The sequence below is a fragment of the Coffea eugenioides genome, chromosome 10, assembly GCF_003713205.1.
Source record: "Coffea eugenioides isolate CCC68of chromosome 10, Ceug_1.0, whole genome shotgun sequence".
Classification (NCBI taxonomy): Eukaryota; Viridiplantae; Streptophyta; class Magnoliopsida; order Gentianales; family Rubiaceae; genus Coffea; species Coffea eugenioides.
The window spans coordinates 11,826,650-11,848,066 of record NC_040044.1 but is presented as its reverse complement, the minus strand read 5'-3'; the positions used below and the strand labels follow the sequence as shown (position 1 = coordinate 11,848,066).

The following is a 21,417-nucleotide window of genomic DNA, read 5'->3' as shown; positions in this document are numbered from 1 at the left end:
TTATACTTAATTATTCAAAGACCTAGAATATTTTTTTTTCCTCCACTAGATTCTACCTATGCCTGACTCCCAGTTTCTCTTAATTAAGGAGAATGGAATTGGAGCAGAGTAGAGATGGGCAGGGCCAAGAATTATAGAGTTGGGAACATGTAAAATGTGAAAGAAAAGGGCAAAGAGAAGACAATAATGTGAAATAAGACGATTGCTCCCGGACAAGCTAGTAGTCCGGGCACCCAAATTAGAATGAGTGGCTAGAAATTGTCTGTAACTTCCGTGATGCTCCCATTAACCTATCATGAGTGATGGTCAACAGAATAAGCAACCATTGAAAATCATGTAAGCCGCGTGCTTGACATCAAAGACTGCACTGTGGGAACTCGAGAGAATATAAACCAGAAGGCAGCCCGGTCTTTATGGATTAGTAGTAGAAAACTACAACAATTAATTGAACGGCATACACTACTGAGTTTAAATATATGATAAATATTCAAATTTTGAGTTTTAAGTTTAAATTAAAAAATATCATGCACACATCCTGATCATGATGGTGTATATAATGTTAATATAAAAAAGATTAGGAAAATTTCATATCTAATTCGTCTAGAAAAACTATTCCTTCAATGATAATTGTAGTTTATATTTTAAATATTTGAAATTATTAATTTTTTTAGTATAAATTGTAAGGTTTGAATTCAAAATCTCTCATTTAGACTCTCTCCTCTCGAACCACCCAATCCATTCCTCCCCCTGAACACCAAAATACTCCCTGTAATTTGTCAACTGTTCAATTTAACTCTCTCTGATTTAAAAACCTGCACTATAACTTTCTGTGGTTTCAACTAAATTGAAAATTAGACAAAAAGCATTCAATCTAATGGTTGTATATGAAATTTCAATATTGTCCTTATCTAAATGAAGTCACTGTAATTTGCCGAATATTCAATTTAATTCCTTATGATTTGAAAAATTACACTATAGCTCCCGGCAGTTTTGACTAAATTGAAAATTGAACGGAAAGCACTTCACGTATTGTAGGGGCAATATTGACATTTCATGCACAATCATCAAATTGGATGTCTTCCGTCCAATTTTCAATTTAGTCGAAACTACAATGAGCTATAGTGTAGGGGTTCAAATCAGAAAGAGTCAAATTGAACATTCAACAACCCACAAAGATTTTTTTTTTTTTGGTATTTTACCCTAAATTTTAGCATTGCTCGTTACCGTGTCGGAGTATCTTACCTACTCAATAAATATTTGGGAAAATTTCAAAAACTTCCCTTAAGGTTTCTAACAATCTCACTGTCCTCCCCTAAGGTTTTCAAAATATCAAAGACTTCCTCTAAAAGTGAATAGGTAGTATCAAATCCAACCCAATTCAAAAAGAGAAACAATAAAAAATTGAGGTTTGGAGAGAGAACACAGCCTGATACCACAAATGCCCTCAAGTCTTGCATTAGTGAGATAATTTCATATGAACAGTACTTAGACAATTTAACAAGAATGAAAGTTCAGGATTGTAAGTGGAACTAATGGCTCAAGGAAGGTTTGAACTTCAGTTTGACACTTGGAAACCAACGGTTGTTTCTGCTTGTCATTTTTAACATCTATGTGCAATGGCCATTTCGGCAAACTATTTATAAGAGCAAAATGAAGCAGCAAGATAGGACTCTGTGTATCAGCCTCTATGCAATTAAAGTTCTTGGTGTTGGATGAGTTAAAAGTAATAGCAGCAAATGAAGTAAGCAATTGTAGTAGCAACAAACACACACATAAATAGCCAGTTCAAGCAATAGAGGTGAATTTTGGAATTCACCTACATCATTTACAATTAGAAACAGATATATTGTTGATGTAATCGCCAAGCGAGAATTAAAATTTTTTAGAGTGAATGGAATCTACACAAGCGGTACTTTTGCTGCACAAATTATAGATTTTTTGAATAGTATGAAGGTTCTGAAGAGGAAGAGGTGAGTAACCAAAGAGAAGGAAGACATTTAGCAATGCAAAGGGAAGAATAGGTCCATATTGCACTTCTAAATTGTCGTCAATTACATTAATCATATTTATAATTAACTTAAGTAAATTTGTCCAAATAATTGCAAAATATTTGCTTAGTAAGGGTGGCCGTTTTGGCTCGGATATTCCGGGACCTCTTCATGGGGTACTCCTGGAAGTAACACCTCGGCTACTTACTTGACGAGATGACCCTGATCCGCTTATCACTTCGGCCAGAGCTTCCTCTCCTAGAGCCGAAGTGATTGGGATTGTACGGCCATCAGAGGGAGGTGGGATGTGACCTCTGACACATCTGACACCTGACGGAAAGCTGCTCTGACACATGCGCCGCCTGAATGGCCACTGTTCCGGCGGGCCTTTTCGCAGAAATATCAAATCAACTTGATATTCTGACCATATCAAATCTCTAGGGACCCACACCAGTAGTCCCTCTCTCTTGTCCATCTCCTATAAAGTCCCAACGTTTCCACTAAGAAAGGGGATGACCAATTTCTGGTAAAGCAAGCCATACTGATTTTCTCAACTAATATATTATCTCTTCAATACCGAACTAACTTAAATTTCGGAGTTATACCGGGGGATCCAACCCCTCTTATAACAAACAGGTGATCTCGCTGTCCTGACCTCTCCAAGCTAGAGACTCTCCCTCAGCTCGGGAGAGCCACTCCAGCAGGTCAGGAATTATCTCTTCAATTGGCGCCGTCTGTGGGAACCGTGAAGCTTGAGTATGAAGCCTACGCGTTCTAAGAGCAGGAAAGCTCTCACTATCGGGGCTGAGCAAAGCAATGTAACCCAACAGGAAGATATTTTCGAAGGGCAGGATTCCCCAAGGGCTCAGCCCGCAAACGAAGAAGCCATCACCCGTATGGCCGAATTTGTGACCGAGAACCCTAACATCTTCGAGGAGTTAGGGAGGTATCTCAAGAGACAAGGTAAGCAGAAGGCTGAATCCTCTAAAAGGAAATCGGATGAATCTCCTGAAGGTTCATCTGAAGAGGAATCTGACGGGAGACGCCTAAGTCGGAGTACTTCAAAGCGGGCGTTCTCTAAGGCCACCTCTAAGGTAGCCTTTATGACCAAGGCGTTTTCCAGAGAACTCTTGGGGCGACGACCTGAGGAGGAACCTCGGCCCTTGGGAAGATCGGGGGTGGATTACATGAGGGCTGCACCTTTTACAGATGATATTAACGAGGAGAGGCTTCCCCCCAACTTCAAACTCCCCTCGATACAATCTTATGACCGCCGAGGTGATCCCGAGGATCACCTCCATGCCTTCATCTCAGTCTTTCGCCTATATTGCATCCCTGACCCTGTCATATGCCGGGCTTTTCCAGTGTTCCTCCAGGGGACGGCACAAAAATGGTTTTGGAGCTTAGAACCTAGGAGCATTTCAACCCTGGGGGAATTAATGGAGAGATTTCTCCACCGGTTTGTATCCTCCGGACCAACGACTAGAACCTCGACTTATCTGTTGAATATGCAACAGAACCCGAGAGAATCACTTCGGTCATACGTCTAGAGGTTCCACGAGGAAAGCGTGCAGATACCTAACCCCAATGAGCAGGTCACCATCGCTGCTTTTGCCCACGGGCTCGTTGTCGGGGTATTTAATACGGGGATCCATAAGAAATATCCTCGCACGTTCCATGAACTGTGGTTGAAGGTCGAGAAGGGCATACAAGCCGAAGACCTCAACTGCATGAACAAAGAGGTCCAAGCCGCCCGCTCAAGGACCGATCCCCGAAGGGGAAAAGATACTGGCCGAAGTGAAGTGGGGACGGGAAACTTCCAAAGCCCTAACCGAGATCGTCGCAGCGTGTTCGACCGGATCTCCAAGGGGAAAGCATCCATCCCCGAGTCCGAGTTGACCCCTTTGAACACTACTCGGTCCCGGGTATTGTCCGTGATGGAATAGAATAACCTCAAAAAAGTACCTCCGAAGATGTTCGGTAGCAGAGACAAGAAGAACTCTAACCTCTACTGCCTGTATCACCGAGACATCGGGCACGAGACCGAGGACTGCAACGACCTTAAGAGGGAGATTGAGAAGCTCATCAGGCAAGGGCACCTGAAGCAGTTCATCCGCCGAGGTGGCGGTCATCAACGTAATGAACCCCGACGCGAAGGTCGGAGTGACCAACGCCGAGACGAGAAGCGGGTATCAAGAAGCAGCTGTAGGCCCCCTGAGAATCCTAGGGAGACAAAAAAGCCTCCCCGAGACGGATCTTCAGGTCATGGGTTGGGATATGGGCCAAATATAGTTGGGGTCATCAACACCATCGCCGGAGGTCCGACGGGGGGGATAGTCAGAACTCTCGAAAGAGGACCTACAGGCAAGCTAATCCGGACCAGACTGAGTCGAGCTCTGGCCTATCCGAGGTGATCTCTTACGGGTCCAGCGATACTGTCCCAACTGCCTCTAGTAGTCATAAGGCTTTGGTGATTGAAGTGCTCACCAACAATTACATTGTGAAGAAGGTCTACATCGACCCAGGAAGTTCCGTGGACGTCATGTATTTCCACACTTTTGAGAGCCTTAAATTGGCCAAGGAACACATGACCCCAGTAAGAACCCTCCTGGTAGGCTTCGGGGGACACATCGTGCATCCTGAAGGGATGATGACCCTGACAGTGACCGTGGGGCATCACTCCCGTTGTCGAACCATCCCTGTCAACTTCGTGATGGTTAAGGCTGACTCCCCGTACAACTTGCTCCTGGGTCGACCTACGCTTAATGCTCTGCGAGCAGTGTACTCCACGTACCATCTGAGTTTTAAGTTCCCCACCGCCGCGGGTGTTGCCGAGGTAAGCAGCGACGTCTGCGCTGCCCGGAAATGCTACCTTGCCACTTTGCAAGCAGCATCCACATCGGCCTCCAGTATGAGGTCCGAGAAGAAGTCCAGCATCCTTTCAATTGATTGCATTGATCCTTAGTAAGTTGAGAAGCCCCAGAGGCTGGAGACGGGAGATGAAGTGGAGGAGATCTCCCTGGACCCCGCAAAGCTAGATCAGACGATCCGCGTCGGCATTTGTTTGTCTGGCCCTATTAAGAAAGGTATGGTGGATCTCCTTAGAAAATACCGGAATGTCTTCGCCTGGGACACAGATGAGGTCCAGGGAGTCCCGCATCACCTCATGGTACACGAGTTGAACGTTGATCCCCAGGTACTCCCGATCAAACAAAAAAGGAGGCACCTCGGCCCTGAGCACAGCCGAACTGTAGGTGAAGAAGTGAACAAACTCCTGCCCGCAAAGATAATCCGGGAGGTCCAATATCCGACTTGGTTATCTAACCCGGTCATGGTTAAGAAGGACACGGGAGTTTGGAGAATATGCGTCGACTTCACCGACCTCAACAAGGCCTGTCCCAAAAACTGCTACCCATTGCCTAAGGTCGACACCTTGGTAGACTCGGCGATGGGTTATGAGATCCTCTGTTTTCTTGATGCCTTCAGAGGGTATCACCAGATTGGAATGAGTCAAGAGGACCAGGAGAAGACGGCCTTCTATACAGACTAAGGCGTATATTACTATAACACATTGCCTTTCGGACTAAAGAATGCCGGGGCCACATATCAGCGCTTGGTCAACCAAGTTTTCAAATCCCAAATCGGGCGAAATGTCGAAGCCTACGTGGATGATATTCTTCTCAAAAGTCCGACGACCTCCTCTTTCCTTTCTGACTTGAAAGAGGTCCTGGAGGTTCTTCGGAAGACGCGAATGATGTTAAATCCCAAGAAATGTGCTTTCGGGGTCACTTCAGGAAAATTTTTGGGCTACCTCGTCTCAAGGCGAGGCATAGAAGCGAACCCGGATAAGGTGAGAGCGATCCAGGAAATGTCTCCACTCCGATGTGTCCGTGATGTGCAGAGGCTCACAGGGCGGCTGGCAGCCCTGAATTGGTTCCTATCGCAATCAGCCTCCAAGGCGTTGCCTTTTTTCAAGGTTCTGAAGAAGGCAGACAGCTTCTCTTGGACTAAAGAATGTCAGCAGGCGTTTGAGCAGCTGAAAGAGTACCTTCACCGCCTCCCAACGCTCACCTCACCTCGTCCAGGGGATAGGTTGTTCCTGTACCTATCTGCCGCGGTTGAAGCCTTGAGCGCCGTACTGGTAAGGGAAGAAGGTGTACAAGTTCCAATTTATTATGTCAGTCGAGTCCTCCGAGATCCGGAGACCAGGTATACACAAGCGGAGAAACTCGTGCTGGCCTTGATCCACGCAGTCCGCAGGCTTAAACCCTACTTCTTAACTGATCACATTTGTCTTAGAACTGACCAGCCCCTCAAACAAGTGTTGTCGCGCCCGGAGGCTTCCGGACGTCTTACCAAATGGGCCATCGAACTGGGGGAGTATGACTTCTCTTACGAGCCACGAACGACCATCAAAGCTCAAACTCTCGCGGACTTCCTAGCGGAACTCACTTTTAATGAGGTAAATGAATCCATCTCGGTCACTGCTGAGCCTCAGCGGTGGACCCTTCATGTGAATGGCTCGTCTAACAGTGAGGGTAATGGAGCGGGCTTGCTCCTCGAAGACCTTCAGCGAGACATGTGCTCATAAGCCTTAAGATTTGACTTCGCTGCTTCTAACAACGAAGCCGAATATGAGGCGGTCATCGCCGGCTTGCAGCTATCTCGTAAGCTCGGGGCCGCGCACATCTTGGTCTACAGCGACTCACAACTTGTCGTATGCCAAATACTGGGCAAGTACGAGACTAGAGAAGAGGTCATGCATCGCTACCTCTCCAAGGTCCACCAGTTAGTGGCACATTTCGAATCTTTTGAAATCCAAAGGATACCGTGGTCGCAGAACAAGGGAGCTGACGCCCTCTCCCGGCTCACTTCCACCTCGTTCTCTGACTTGAACAAGACGATTCTCGTGGAAGTCTTAGTCGAGTCGGAATACTTAGAAGAGGTCGTATGCCCCGTTTACCCCGGGGACACCTGGATGGGTCCCTTGATCCGATTTCTCAGTCAGGGGGAGCTCCCCGAGGACCAGACTAAGTCGAGGAAGCTTCAACGTAAAGCAGCTCGGTACGGTCTCCGACAAAATCTCCTATACAAGAGGTCATACCTCGGCCTATGGTTGCGGTGTATTACATCAAGTGAAGGCGAAAGGATCCTTCAAGATATACACGAGGGACTTTGTGGCGCTCACGTCGGCTACCAGATGCTAGTCAAAAAAGCTTTGTTGCTTGGGTATTTCTGGCCCACCATGAGGGTAGATGCCCAGACCATGGTCCTTAGTTACCCTTCTTGCCAGCACCACGCCCCTGAGCACCACAGGCCGACCAACCTCATGATCCCCATCACCTCGCCGTGGCCCTTCGAACAATGGGGGACTAATATGATCGGCCCATTTCCTAGAGCTCTGGGCAGTTATGCCTATGTGGTGGTGGCGGTAGATTACTTCACCAAATGGGTAGAGGCTGAGCCCTTGAAAAGCATCACTGGGTCGGCGATTCAAAAATTCTTCTGAAAAAACGTGATTTGTCGCTTCGGCCTACCCTAGGTGGCCATCTCGGATAACGGCGGGCAGTTTACTGATAATCCTTTCAAAGCGTGGTGCGAAAATCTTGGGATCAAACAGCATTTCACCTCAGTGGGACACCCCCAGGCCAATGGACAGGCCGAAAATTTCAACCGCACTCTCCTTCATGGCCTCAAAACCAGGTTACATCGAGCTAGATCATCCTGGATGGAAGAACTCCCCAGTGTGTTATGGTCCTACCGGACCACCCCGAGATCAGCAACCCAAGAGACCCCGTTCTCTCTAACTTATGGGTCCGAAGCGGTCGTCCCAACCGAGTTCATCACCCCCAACCCGCGGATGGCAGCATATGCTGCCGAGGTTAATGAAGAAGAACGGCGAGTTGACCTCGACCTCGCCGAAAAGAAGCGTGAAATGGCAGCAGCCAAAGTCGCTCTTTATAAGAATATCCTAACTGGCTATTATAATGTTCGAGTCAGACACTTGCGGTTCAATCCGAGAGACCTTGTGCTCCGAAAGAATTCGGTCAGCCGAGCTGAACCTCAGGGTAAACTGAACCCCAAATGGGAAGGACCGTACCGTGTGGTCGAATCCAGCCAAAATAGATATTGTAAACTGGCAAATCGAGATGGCTCTAGGGTGCCTCGAATTTGGCATGCTGAAAACCTCAAATTGTATTACCCTTGAGGAGTACGTGCTTTTAATTTTAAGTTCTTTGAGTTATTTCTCACTTATTCTCATTTTGTTACAAGTGAAAAATAAGGGGACAAAACAGGAGGAAAACTGAAAAACTGAAAATAAACCGAACTCAATTAAAGAGAAGGCAACAGTACGAAGTCGGTTATATTGCAAACAAAAAAGTAGAAGGTCAAGGTCCAAAGTGCTCCTCAGCATCCACGACCTTGGCTCTCAAGTACAAAAAGGAATGTTTCTAAGCATTTCCTGCCCCGGAGCCTTGCTCCCCCGTAGTCTCTCCCCCCGCCTCGGCGTCTCGCCGTCCGGTTTCACTGCCGTCCTTGTCTCCTTCAAGGCCATCGCCATCGAGGTCAAACTCTTGAAGCCACTTGTTGAAGTCGGCCCGGACCTCAGCTAAGTCCCTTCCAGCCTGGATGCCCTCAGCCATACGGTCACACAATTTCTTGGCATCCTTGTTGTAGTGCGGAGCGCTCTGAAGGGACTTCAGCTGTTCAGAGGAAAGAAAGGGCTTCGCATCGTTAACAGCCGACGTATAGCCGAACATAAAGCTCGGTCGTGTGAGCTCGCCGAGGTCGTGGGTGAAGGACTCCGACTTTCGGAAGGCATCCAAGACCGTGACCCCGGCCTTCTCTATTGCTTCTCTGGCCGACTGCTCCTCCTGAGCCCTTCTTTCCTTCTCTTCGCCAAGGGCCGTTATCAGAGAGTTCTTTGTGACTTCGGCCCGCTCCCTTGCCGCCTCGGCCTTTTCCCGTTCCAGCTCGGCCACCTTTAGTTTCTCTTCCAGCTCGGCAATCCTCTTCTGGAGTTCGTCGGGCGGCTTGTAGGTTTGCATAAAATGCCCATAACGTTGGAGCATCTCAGCAAAGAAGGCCGTGGTGGAAGCCCAGGAAACCGAAGCGCTCTGCATCAGCTCGGCGGGAGTGAGCTTCCTGGCGTACACACTGTCCCGCGGCAACACTGAGTGCACCATGAGCTCGTGCGCAACCAGAGGGCTTTTGCAGCGGTCGTTGACGTTGATCTCCCACTCCGGACACCAATGTGCCCCGGAGTGCCTCTTGTCCTCCCCGGCCTCTTGAGCAGGCACGTGATGGAGGTTGAACAGTGAAGACCCCGTGACGGGGTTATCTGGAAAAATGGTCACGCCTTGACCCCGAGGTGGAGAGGCTATCGTGACTCCACGAAAGGGGACCCCCACCGGAACGGCGGAGGATCGGGAGCCTCCTGGAGTGGCCGAGGTGCACGAGCCTTCGCCTACGATCACCACGGGAGGCTCACGGCCGCCGTCGCCGCGGTGACTTTCTTAGCCGGCCTAGTGGAGGCCCCAGCAGTATTCTTGCGCTTCTCTGGTTATCTCTTCGCCATCTCGGAAGCATTTCCCGAGGTTATCAGGTCGGAAACCCTCACCACTGCAGAATATGAAGAAGAGTTTAGGGCTGGACCGGACCCGTCAACATTTTTCGGGTATGGATAAGTATATAGAACCGCGACCCGGACCCGGACCTGAACCCATTTTATCTAATAGAAAAGCGAGTCGAATACGGAATATATCATTCCGACCCGTCTCAGACCCGACCCGTTTTAATTAATTAATAATTAGAAAAATATACCAATCTATCTATCAAAAATCACCAAAGACATACACGTTCTTTCATTTCCCCAATTTTTCGAACCCTAATGCCCCAGCCGCACATCTCCCTCTCACTCTCTTTTCTCTTTTGCTGTGCCTCCGCCCTCCGCCAGTCCGCCGTGGAACAGGCGAAGCCAAATCCATTTCTGACGCCTACACTGATGGTTGCAGCTCCAAAGAAGCCCAGCTCTTCTAGGCTTCTTGCAGTTTCTGTTTTGCTGCCTCCGCCAGTCCGCCGTGAAACCCGCGACGCTCTCTCCATCTCTGACGCCTGACGGTTGTAGCTCCAAAAAAGCCCAGCTCTTCCAGGCTTCAAGTAGCCCAGCTCTCTTTCTCACAGTCACATGTAAGCTCCGTAGATGCTCCTCGTCCAGTAAGCCTTACGGCTTATGGTTTAAGCTATAAAAGTTGAGCACGGAATTCTGGATTGTTTGGTCCTCGTGCCTTCACTGATTCAATCAGAGGCACTTATAGCAATTCTAGACTGGTCATCTTGTTTGTCCGCAATAATTAATTTACCCAAATGTGGCAGATTTCTATTTCGGCAATAAAAAAAAAGGATTTTTATTTGGAGTAAATTTTTGGATTAATTGCATTTTGCACTCCTCCACTATGCGTAGATTGCATTTTGCATCTTCAACTATGTGAACTCATTATTATTTTGCATTTTGCAGTGAGCTATGTGAAACTCGAAATTTTCATTATTTTTTAAATCTCTAAAAATTTTATTTCAATACGACAAGATTAGTGTAATTGGTCTAATTATGTGAGATCCTGTTGGGCCACGCTTTCTTTGTAGTTCACTTCTGAAACCTCTCAGAGTAAATTTACTTCCTTCACATAAATTGGCATTGGCCGTATGCCTCAGTTTGCAAATATTAAACGAACTTGTATCCTACTTTTGAATGCTTGAGGAAGCAAAATGCTGTTTCTTTCTCCCAAGCCTTAGCTAAGATTTAATGATGATTGAAGTTAAATAATCTGGCCAGCTGCCTAACATTTTTAGTGAAATATTCTGCTTGAATTGGAATCTTACCGGACCCGGACCCGGGACCCGCGGGTGCGGTTCCGGGAGACAGATTAAGAGACCCGTCGGGTATTTGGGTCGGGTCCGGAATTAATACAGTGTGACGGGTCCGGGTTCGGATTTATCAATTCCGGCCCGGACCCGGCCCGTTGACAGGCCTAGAAGAGTTAGTTAGAATCAAGAAAGAATGAACAAAGGAGGGAATGGAGAAGTACAATATTTTTCAAGCCTATGAGAAAAGAAAGGCTGGTGATCCGAACTGATGAGAGTTCGGCTAATTTTCCCATCGACGAGGACTGCCTCGGGAAAATCCCAACAGTTGATCCTGAGGCCCGACCCCGTCAGCTTCTGGAAATTTTCTTCTTCCAAATGGCCCGGAGAGACTTCCTTGACTGGGGTGGGAGGCCTCCACCAAAATCCTCTAGGGAAGTCATCAGCCGGGACAAAGATGAAATTCCTTTTTCACTCCTTGATGGAAGATGGTGCGTCTACCACTAATTTCGGGACCTTGTTCCCGAAGTAGTACTACCCCTTCTCACTCCCACTATTCTTGAGCGAGTAGCAGCGGCGGAAGAGATTAACCGTGGGAGTTATCTCTTGATGTCGGCACAGCATCTGGAAGCCGACCAGGACCCAGATTGCATTAGGGGTGAGTTGAGTAATCCTCACTTCCCAATATTTCAGGCAGTCCCGTAGAAACCTCGTGGTCGGCACTCTGAGCCCGGCTTCCAGCTGGTCGAGGTATATGGCCACTCTACCCCTGGGAGGGAGCTCGGCTGACTGGTCCGGCCGAGGAGGATATATGCTGTAATTCCTCCTCCAGGGGTACTGACGGACCAGCTCGGCGGTCAAGGCTTGACCCATTACGCTTCTGAACGTGGGCACTAAGCCGTAGTCAATCGCCGCCAAATCCGGAGGGGTGGCTGGCTCCTGCACTCCCTCATCCCTGGGGATTTCGTTACCGAAGTCATCGTTGTAAAGGACCTCTGCTTCGACCTCGGTTTCTTCACTTTGCCCCTGGGGCGTCCCGGCCTGATGAGACGCTTCGGCACCCCCTTCCCCGGCCTCGGAAGCGGTTATCTCCTCGAAAGGGTCGGGCCTCTTCTCGGTGAAGTTTGGTCTCACCGTCTCTTTGTGTGTGCGAGCTGTCCTAGCCATTTTTACAGAAAGGAAGAAGTGAACTTACTTTGAAGAGGCGGTTTAGAAGATTGCCGAAGTGAAAAAAACAAACAAAAACGAAGCCCTAAGGTGATTTTAGATTTTTGGTAAAGAGTGAAACAGTAAAAAGGGACTCATATTTATAGGCTAGCAAGGGGAAGGTGAAGAGGCGGTACCTTTGGGATTCTCGAAGGCGCGTTCTTTCTCCTCATTAATGAAAAGGCTGTTCACCTGCCTGCTAATTCCAAGCCTATTCATGAACCTGCCATCAAAGCTGACAGCCGTCGTTTCACTCCCCAGCAGTCCCATCCACATGGTCATGATGTGTCTTTACTGTGTCCCGTGTCCCATACGCTCATCAACTTCGGGAAGTAACGACCTCGGGAAACGACGATCTCGCCCTTCTCGAAACTTGGGGGCTTAGTGAGGGTGGCCGTTTTGGCTCGGATATTCCGGGATCTCTTCATGGGGTACTCCTGGAAGTAACACCTTGGCTACTTATTTGACGAGATGACCCTGATCCGCTTATCACTTTGGCCAGAGCTTCCCCTCCAGGAGCCGAAGTGATTGGGATTGTGCAGCCATCAGAGGGAGGTGGGATGTGACTTCTGACACATCTGACACCTGACGGAAAGCTGCTCTGACACATGTGCCGCCTGAATGGCCACTGTTCCGGCGCGCCTTTTCGCAGAAACATCAAATCAACTTGATATTCTGACCATATCAGATCTCTAGGGACCCACACCAGTAGACCCTCTCTCTTGTCCATCTCCTATAAAGTCCCAATGTTTCCACAAAGAAAGGGGATGACCAATTTCTGGTAAAGCAAGCCATACTGATTTTCTCAACTAATATATTATCTCTTCAATACCGAACTAACTTAAGTTTCGGAGTTATACCGGGGGATCCAGCCCCTCTTATAACAAACAGGTGATCTCGCTGTCCTGACCTCTCCAAGCTAGAGACTCTCCCTCAGCTCGAGAGAGCCACTCCAGCAGGTCAGGAATTACCTCTTCACTAAGTTATGTGGGTATTTGAGTCATTTCACTCATGATAATGTAAGAATTGAGACCCAATATTCTATTAGGGGAGGTCTCTGATATTTTTGAAATCTTAAGGGAAGGGAGTGAGACTACTAGAAACCTCAAGGGAGGTTTCTCAAACTATCCCTAAATATTTTCAACCTTCAACAATAATAGCTTGCGCGTTTGAAACTAAACCCAAGTTCCCAAGTCAAGTGATCTTAGCTAGCTCAGCACGGTTGTAATACTTCACACATGGGCCTCCACAGCCACAGAGGGCAACCTTTCCGACGCGATCGAAGCTCCAGCATTACCAAACGACGTCGCCCAACCAAATGTTGACTACAAAGGCCTCCCTGTTAACCGATCCAAATCTGGCCGTTGGAAATCCGCTTCTTTCATTACAGGTGAAGTGACCATCATAAAAGATTGAAATCCTAACCATAGTACAATAAAATGAAAAACAAGTTAGTTATTTACTTTTGGATAAATTATCTTTTATCCCCTGTGATTTGGTGCTCTACTACACAATCTTCCTATGAATTAAAAATCTTAGATAACTCCCTTAGGCCAAATATCATCATTAGTTTTTCTGTTAAAACTAGCGATTAATAGTAAAAAGTCAAAATCAAACTAATAAATTGACAAATTCACTCTTGCACTACTTTCTTTCTTTTTTCCTTTTCCTTCTTTCCCTCCCTTTCTCTGTTGTTATTAGAAGAAAAGAGATGATTTTGAAAATCTATACTATGGCCTATAAATCTTAATTTTCTCCAAATGCCAAAAAGATGGAGAGGAAATAAAAAAATAAATAAGAAACAAAAAAGATGGAAGGGAAATATAAAATAAACAAATAAAAATAGATAAATTTTTTTGACTACAAATATTACTATAGGTTTTTAAGCGAAATTTTTAATGGTATTTTCTAGTTCTTAGTTATCTATTTTTTTCAATTTTTTTTTTATATTTGGAGGAAAAAAGAAGTAATGAAAGGATAAATTTGTCAATTTATTAATTTGATTTTGATTTTTTACTATTGACCATTAATTTTAACAAAAAAACTAATGGTAATACATTAACCCAAACCATGAGAGGATTATATATAATTTTTAAATGTAGGAGGGTTAAAAATAAAAGATTAAAAATATTGATACTATTACAAAATAAAAGTGCTTTTGGGACAGAGAATGCTTTTATTGCTTCTGCAATTATGTTGGTTATGGCAAACCAAGTTTAGAAAAAAAAATAATAGAAATATTAAATATCACATGTTTTTGTCTCAATTACATTTATTATTTCAAAACAATTGATTTTTAAAAAATTTTTTTTAAAAAAACTAAAAGCATCATGTTCACGTCCGAAGAACGTGATCCATCACTAGAATAAAAAAAATTAAGAAAATTCTATAATTTCTTTAGAGAAACCATTCCCTCAACGATGATGATAGCAATTTACATTTTAAATATTTGAAATTATTAAAATTCAAGGGTGTAAAACACTTATTTCATCGTTCAACGATGATTTTAATCTTACTGTATAACACCACAGGATCGGTGGAATCTCCTATTATTATTTTGACAAGGAAAAAAAAACAACAATCTCCTGTTATTAGTCCAACCAATAATTAGTGCCACTGCCACCAAAATACCGATAGATTTGACCGTTGTTCGTTAACGTGCAGGTTTATCTTAACCTACTCAATAATATACCCAGTCCGAGCCAACAATTATAGCTTCAACGTCGAAACTGCAGCCAAAGTTCGGTGAGTTCGGCACAGTTACTCCACTCCACGCATGGCAATCTCTACAGCCCAGCAGGCCAACCTTTCCGACGCCAGCGACACTCCGACGTTACCAAACAACATTGTCGTCGTCGAAGGAAATGTTGACTACAAAGGCCGCCCTGCCAACCGGTCCCAATCCGGCCGCTGGAAATCCGCAGCTTTCATCATAGGTGAAGTAACCATCATAAAGTATTAACATCCTCACCGTACTATGATAAAATGAAATACTGCAGGTTAATTATTTGTTTTTAATGCAGGTGTGGAGATGGCAGAGAGGTTTGCTCATCACGGAATAAGTGCGAATTTGATCAGTTACTTGACCGGGCCACTCGGCCAGTCCACTGCTACGGCAGCGGAGAACGTGAATGCTTGGTCCGGTACAGCGCTGCTTCTGCCGCTCTTGGGTGCATTCGTCGCCGAGTCGTTTCTGGGTCAATATTGGACCGTCATAATCTCTTCATTGCTGTATATCATGGTTAGTTGAACTTGAACTTTCTACTGCTGTTTAACAGTAACTCTATAGTTATACTTTGTGCTCTATCTTTGGAAGGCGCCTTCTTTACTTTACTCTCATTTGGGGTGCGATTTTTCAACTCTTAATGAGCTTGAAAAAATGCTCGGATTTATTATGCTGTACGTCGTGTCAATTGATATGTTGTCACAGCATGACAGCACCTGTCATATCGTGCCACAGCAAAGTTTTCCCAATTATAATCGTGGAGCTATAAACATTTTATGGTGGACAATTGTTCTCCGCAAATATTTAAAATCCTCTTTTGTAGTTTAAAATTAGGAAAAATTGTTCAAGACGTCCCTCACATTTTGTAAAATTATTTTTTCCGTCTCTCACTTTTAAAAGTGTAATTTTATGTCCCTTACATATTCACATTGGTCAAATTTAGTCCCTAACTAGGTTTCCGATCATTTTTTGGCCGGAATCCATCACGTGCAAGGCACGTGATCATTTTTGAAGGGTAAATTTGTCAAATTATATTTTACATAATCTAATCTATAGTCCTCTACATTTTATAAAACAAAATTTTTCGTCCCTCACATTTTATAAAATGATTTTTTCATCCCTTATATTTCACAAAATAAATTTCTCCATCCCTCACATTTTAAAAAATGAATATTTCCATCTCTCACTAATTATGTGTGTGAGGGAAACCCTTAAAAAAAATGTGTGTAAATACATTTTGTTTAAACACATGTATATGTCTATTTGATTTTGCTTAATAATACGAATAGCATAAATATATGTATGTGTTTATTTGATTTCACTTAACAATACGAATACCATATATTATACATGATCATTTGATTTCATCTGGTATTAGTTAGTAAAAAATCTTGCATTCATTGTCAAATTGACCAATAAAGCTATTTTCGATCAAAATACAATAAGAATATGCAAATTAAGGTTCTATTGGTAAATATTAGTCATAATCATACAAAAACAGAAGATAGCCCACAAGTTGGGCCCAATTACATACATCTGTTTATGCTATTATTATTAAACAAAATCAAATAGATATATACACGTGTTTAAAAAAAATGTATTTACACACATAATTAGTGAGAAATGAGAAATTCATTTTGTGAAATGTGAGGGATGGAGAAATTCATTTTGTGAAATGTGAGGGACGAAAAAATTTATTTTGTAAAATGTGGAGGACTATAGATCAGATTATGTAAAATATAATTGGACAAATTTACCCTTCAAAAATGATCACGTGCCTTGCACATGATGGATTCCGGCCAAAAAATGATCGGAAACTTAGTTAGGGACTAAATTTGATCGATGTGAATATGTAAGAGACATCAAATTGCACTTTTAAAAGTGAGGGATGAAAAAGTCATTTTACAAAATGTGAGGGATGTTTTGGATGATTTTCCCTTAAAATTATTACTAATTGTATCTTACTTTAATTATAGTTTGTGCCCCTCAAACGACAAAACTTACGTATTGCATCCCCTCAAATAAAATAATTAGGGGTACTCGCTAAACTTTAAATTAACCAAAATCCATGTATAATGAGAAACAATTGAAGCAAAATCGAAAAAAGTAAGAAAGAAGATAATACGGAAGGGATAGCCATATTAGATTACTTAAAACATCATCTAATACCATATTAGATTGAGACTAATACGGAAGGGATAGCCAATTAGTTGAATGTGTTTAAGAGTGAAAAGAGCTAATTATGAGAAAAGAAGAATAAAGAAAAATAAACTTAGAATATTTCTTTCTTTACTAAATTTGATTTATCTTGTACTACTACTCTTTTATTTGATTGATTTATCAACTCACTCTTGGATGATTTGTAATTATGTAGCTTATTTTGGATATTAAATACGTACACTGCAATTTAATACTCACAAATTATGCATATGATTTCGTAAAACACTAATATTAGTTATTCAACTAGCCAATAAAATAAGTGAAAATGCTAATTCTAATTTTTGCTTTTCAAGGAAACATATATAAGTGAATTCACTAGCTAGCTTTGGTTAGTTTGACAAATTTTATTGGCCACACTAGATTTCTTAAGATTAGTCACTTTATGCTAACTATCAATTAATAATATAATACATTACATATTATATAAAAGAATTAGACATTTTTGCATTTTGTAGTTACTCATATCACCAAGATAGTTGTTTTGAACCTTGGGCAACTTCAACTATCACTAATATAGATGGTTCTCAATCCAACCCCTACATTTCCCAATAATAGACTGTTGTTTCCCCCGATTTTAGTTCCTTGCTCTGCCACTGTCTAAGGTCACTTTGAGAATAAGAAATTTCCAAAATTTAAAAGAATTCTCAAATGAGAGTTGAAAAAAATATATTTCTGTGATTACAATTTTTAAACAATTTATTTAGTGATTGGATTGTTTAAAAAATAAATATATGCAGAAATCAACATCGATTGTGTGAAAAACAAAAAAGACAGCTCATCCTTTGGGAATTTTTTAAAAAAATTTATCACTTTGAGTCATTTCACTCACTGTGAGAAGGACAAAGCTAGAGTTAAAATAAGTCTTTTGGCATCACTACGGCTTTTTTTTTTTTTTGGTTCAAGCTTGGTTTTATGACATCTATTTCTTTAAAAACTCAGATGTATTTTCTTTCTTTTTTTTGGGGGGGGGGGGGGGGTGTGTGTGTGTGTGTGTGGAGAGGAGAGGAGGTAGATGAGGGAGAGGGTTTGAATTAGATAATAGTAAGCACATCCAAGAAGGGGAGGTGAATGTAGTCAAGCATAAGCTTGTTGACTACCATGCTTATAGTAGAAATAACTAAATAAGGTGATGTTCCAGCAAGCCTACGTTACTCCCCTTGGTATTACGTATTATAAGGAGTATAGTTACTGAAGTGAGATATGTTGGTGCTACTTGGCGCGGAATTCCGAGGTCAAGAGTAAATTGGAGCTTGATCAAGGATTGGGGGATTACACACAAGTATTTTGCTCACGAGTACATAGGTGTTTTGTAGATTTTTGTAGTTCTTTGTATATATAGGTATAGGTGATAGTAGGATGTAAAGGCTGCTGATTGCTGCAATGTGTAAGCTTTCTTGCTCTATTTTATAAAAGGTTAATTTTTGCTCAAAAAAGGGAAAAAAGAAGGGAAATCTGTTGAACAATTATGAACATAAACAGAATAGCTAACAAAAGAAGCTAAACAATTGGAGCCATTTGTAGCATTTTCGGAGAAGTGAACATATTTCCTCCTTTATTTCTCGCACTCATCTATGGGAGTGCTATCGATGCTATTATTCTAGTGCAAAATGAAGAGTAAAACACGAGTATGACAAGATAAAGTGAAGAGTTCGGATAAATAGATTTTTCCCACCGGAAACTATTCGATGGTTTTAGCCTCTTTGACTATCATTATGCTGTTCCTTAACTTCTGATTTTGTTTTGATGTTATAATGCTCTAGATCTTTCAGCCTAGCTGATGTTTCAACTATGAATAAGAATAAGTCCAGGGGTTAAATATAAGCCACATAATTCCATATTAGTGGTAGAATTAATAAACGAGCTTAATTCTGATGTAAGAGGATGATTCTTCAAATCTCAAGATAAAAAAGATAACATTTGAAAGGAGAACTAACAGAAGAACAGAAAAATTATGAAGTGAACTTCATGCTCCCGTTTCAAATATTTGACTTAATCAAGAGAAATGGCCATTACTCAAACAAAAACTTAGGCCTTGTTTGAATTTCATTTTTCTGAATTTTTTGTAGAAAAATTACTGTAGCAATTTGATATATGTGAGATAAAGAGGTGATTGAAAAATGTGTTCACGGAAACGTATTGAAAAATTGCTGTCCAAACAAGGCCTTACTTTCTTTTGATAACAATTTCTTAAGCCATGCATTGCTGTGAATCACAGGGACTTGGCTTCTTGACCCTTTCAACAGTTCTTCCCTCTTTCAACTCATCTGGGTGTCAACATGCAGAAAATGCTGTGACATGTTCACCTTCTGAATTCCCAATCATTTTCTGCTTCTTTTCATTGTATCTAATAGCTGTAGCCCAAGGAGGGCATAAGCCTTGTGTACAAGCTTTTGGAGCCGACCAATTTGATGGACAAGATCCAGAAGAATGCAAAGCCAAGAGCTCGTTTTTCAACTGGTGGTATTTTGGTATGTGCTCGGCTATTTTGGTCGCATTAGTGATTTTAACCTACATTCAAGATAATTTAAGTTGGAGCCTTGGATTTGCGATTCCCTGCCTTGTAATGGGTTTTGGACTTATCTTGTTCTTGCTCGGAACTGTCACCTACCGGTTTAGCGTCAATAGTGAGGAGAAGAGCCCTTTTATGAGAATTGGTCGAGTATTTGTGAATGCAGCTAGAAATTGGAGAGCCACCTCTTCAACATTATCCATGCAACTGGAGTCTCAGGGCTCTGTGCCTTACCAAGGTCCTCAAGAATTCAAGTGAGAAACCAACCTGTTCTAAGCTTTTAGTAACTAAGACTTTAATTTTATGTCCTTGGCCGTACGAGTTTGGTGTTTTTGGGGAGTATTGTTAAAAACTTTTTCTGTAACCATGTATATAAAAACTTGACACTGTAAATGTATTTGGGGTGTTTTTAAAATTTAAAATTTAATTGGAATATTTTTAAAAATTTTATTAAAAATTTTTTTATCACAACCACTCACCACCTCATCCATCACCATCCGTTGCCGCCACGACCCCTCCCTCCTTCACCGCTGCCACCACCCTCCCCCCTCCTCCTTCTTCTTCCTCCCTCCTCCTCCTTCTTCCCCTTCCTCCCCTTCCTCCTTTCTTCCTCTCCCATCCCCTCCCTTCCTCCTCTCCCCTGCGATCTGGTTGCTAATTTCTTGTGTTTTCAAAAGATTGGCAAATAGAAAAATGTGTAAGGTTGTTTCCACTTTACAAATTAATGAACTTGTTTGAATGGGATAATGTTGCTAGATCATGCTTCACTGACTTCTTGAACTGTATCCTTGATCTTTATGATAAAAAATCTCAAACCAAATTTAAATGTTTTAGTTTTTTTTTTTATTGCAATCGACGTAGGTTTCTGAACAAAGCATTGCTAGTACCTGATGGTTCAGAGGAAAATGGGAACATTTGTAGCATCAGCGAGGTTGAGGATGCAAAGGCAATTCTCAGGCTATTTCCGATATGGGCAACATGTTTGACATATGGGATTGTATTTTCACAGTCATCCACTTTGTTTATCAAGCAAGGAGTTACAATGGACAGATCTATCAGTCCAAGCTTTGAAGTACCAGCCGCTTCACTACGATCATTTATCACTCTTTCGATAATTGTGTTTATCCCTATATATGATCGTATTTTGGTTCCTACTGCAAGAGCTATAACCACAAAACCTTCAGGTATAACTATGCTCCAACGGATTGGAGCAGGGCTATTTATCTCAAATCTTTCAATGGTCATAGCTGCTCTAGTTGAGATGAAGCGTCTTGAAACTGCTCAAGAGTATGGGTTGGTTGATAAACCAGAGGTTACAATTCCTATGAGTGTGATCTGGATGATACCTCAATACTTAATTCTGGGAGCATCTGAATCACTTACCGTGGTTGGTTTGCAAGAATTTTTCTATGATCAAGTGCCTAATCAATTGAAAAGTACAGGTCTCGCTCTATACCTCAGTATCTTAGGGATAGCAAGTTTTCTAAGCAGCTTTCTCATCTCTGTTATTGAGAAAGCCACAAGCAGGCATGGACACGAGAGCTGGTTCTCAGACAACTTGAACAAGGCACACCTGGATTACTTTTACTGGCTGCTTGCCGGACTTAGCGCTATTGCATTAGCTGCTTATGTATATTTTGCAAAGTCCTATGCTTATAATCGAGGAAGTAATATCTGAAGTTGTCTAAACCACACCTAGTTTGCTAGATGGGTGCATATATAGAAATTAGAAGGCTGTTACAGTATGTAGGTTTGTCCAAGACATTGCTGGTAATCTGTGTTGCAGCGTGCTAATCTCTTGGGTCTATTCTCAGCTGTGCTTTTTCATCCAATAAACAGCGGTAAGTACGAACTCAGGCATCGATATATGGGTATTGTATGTACATTCACTGGTTGAAACTGGTTCA

General features: G+C 42.8%; 2 protein-coding genes across 2 annotated transcripts; both read left to right on the top strand.

Annotated features, from left to right (window-relative positions):
- The first annotated feature begins 5,739 nt into the window (after positions 1–5,739).
- LOC113750438 lies at positions 5,740–8,196 on the top strand. Its single transcript, XM_027294412.1, has 3 exons — positions 5,740–6,526; positions 6,617–7,440; positions 7,531–8,196. Exons 1-3 carry the CDS (start codon positions 5,740–5,742, stop codon positions 8,194–8,196), a joined length of 2,277 nt encoding a protein of 758 aa, XP_027150213.1.
- A 6,636-nt stretch (positions 8,197–14,832) lies between these two features.
- Positions 14,833–21,188, top strand: LOC113750437 (protein NRT1/ PTR FAMILY 5.10-like). Its single transcript, XM_027294411.1, has 4 exons — positions 14,833–14,992; positions 15,080–15,297; positions 19,217–19,764; positions 20,372–21,188. Exons 1-4 carry the CDS (start codon positions 14,833–14,835, stop codon positions 21,186–21,188), a joined length of 1,743 nt encoding a protein of 580 aa, XP_027150212.1.
- The last annotated feature ends 229 nt before the right edge of the window (positions 21,189–21,417 follow it).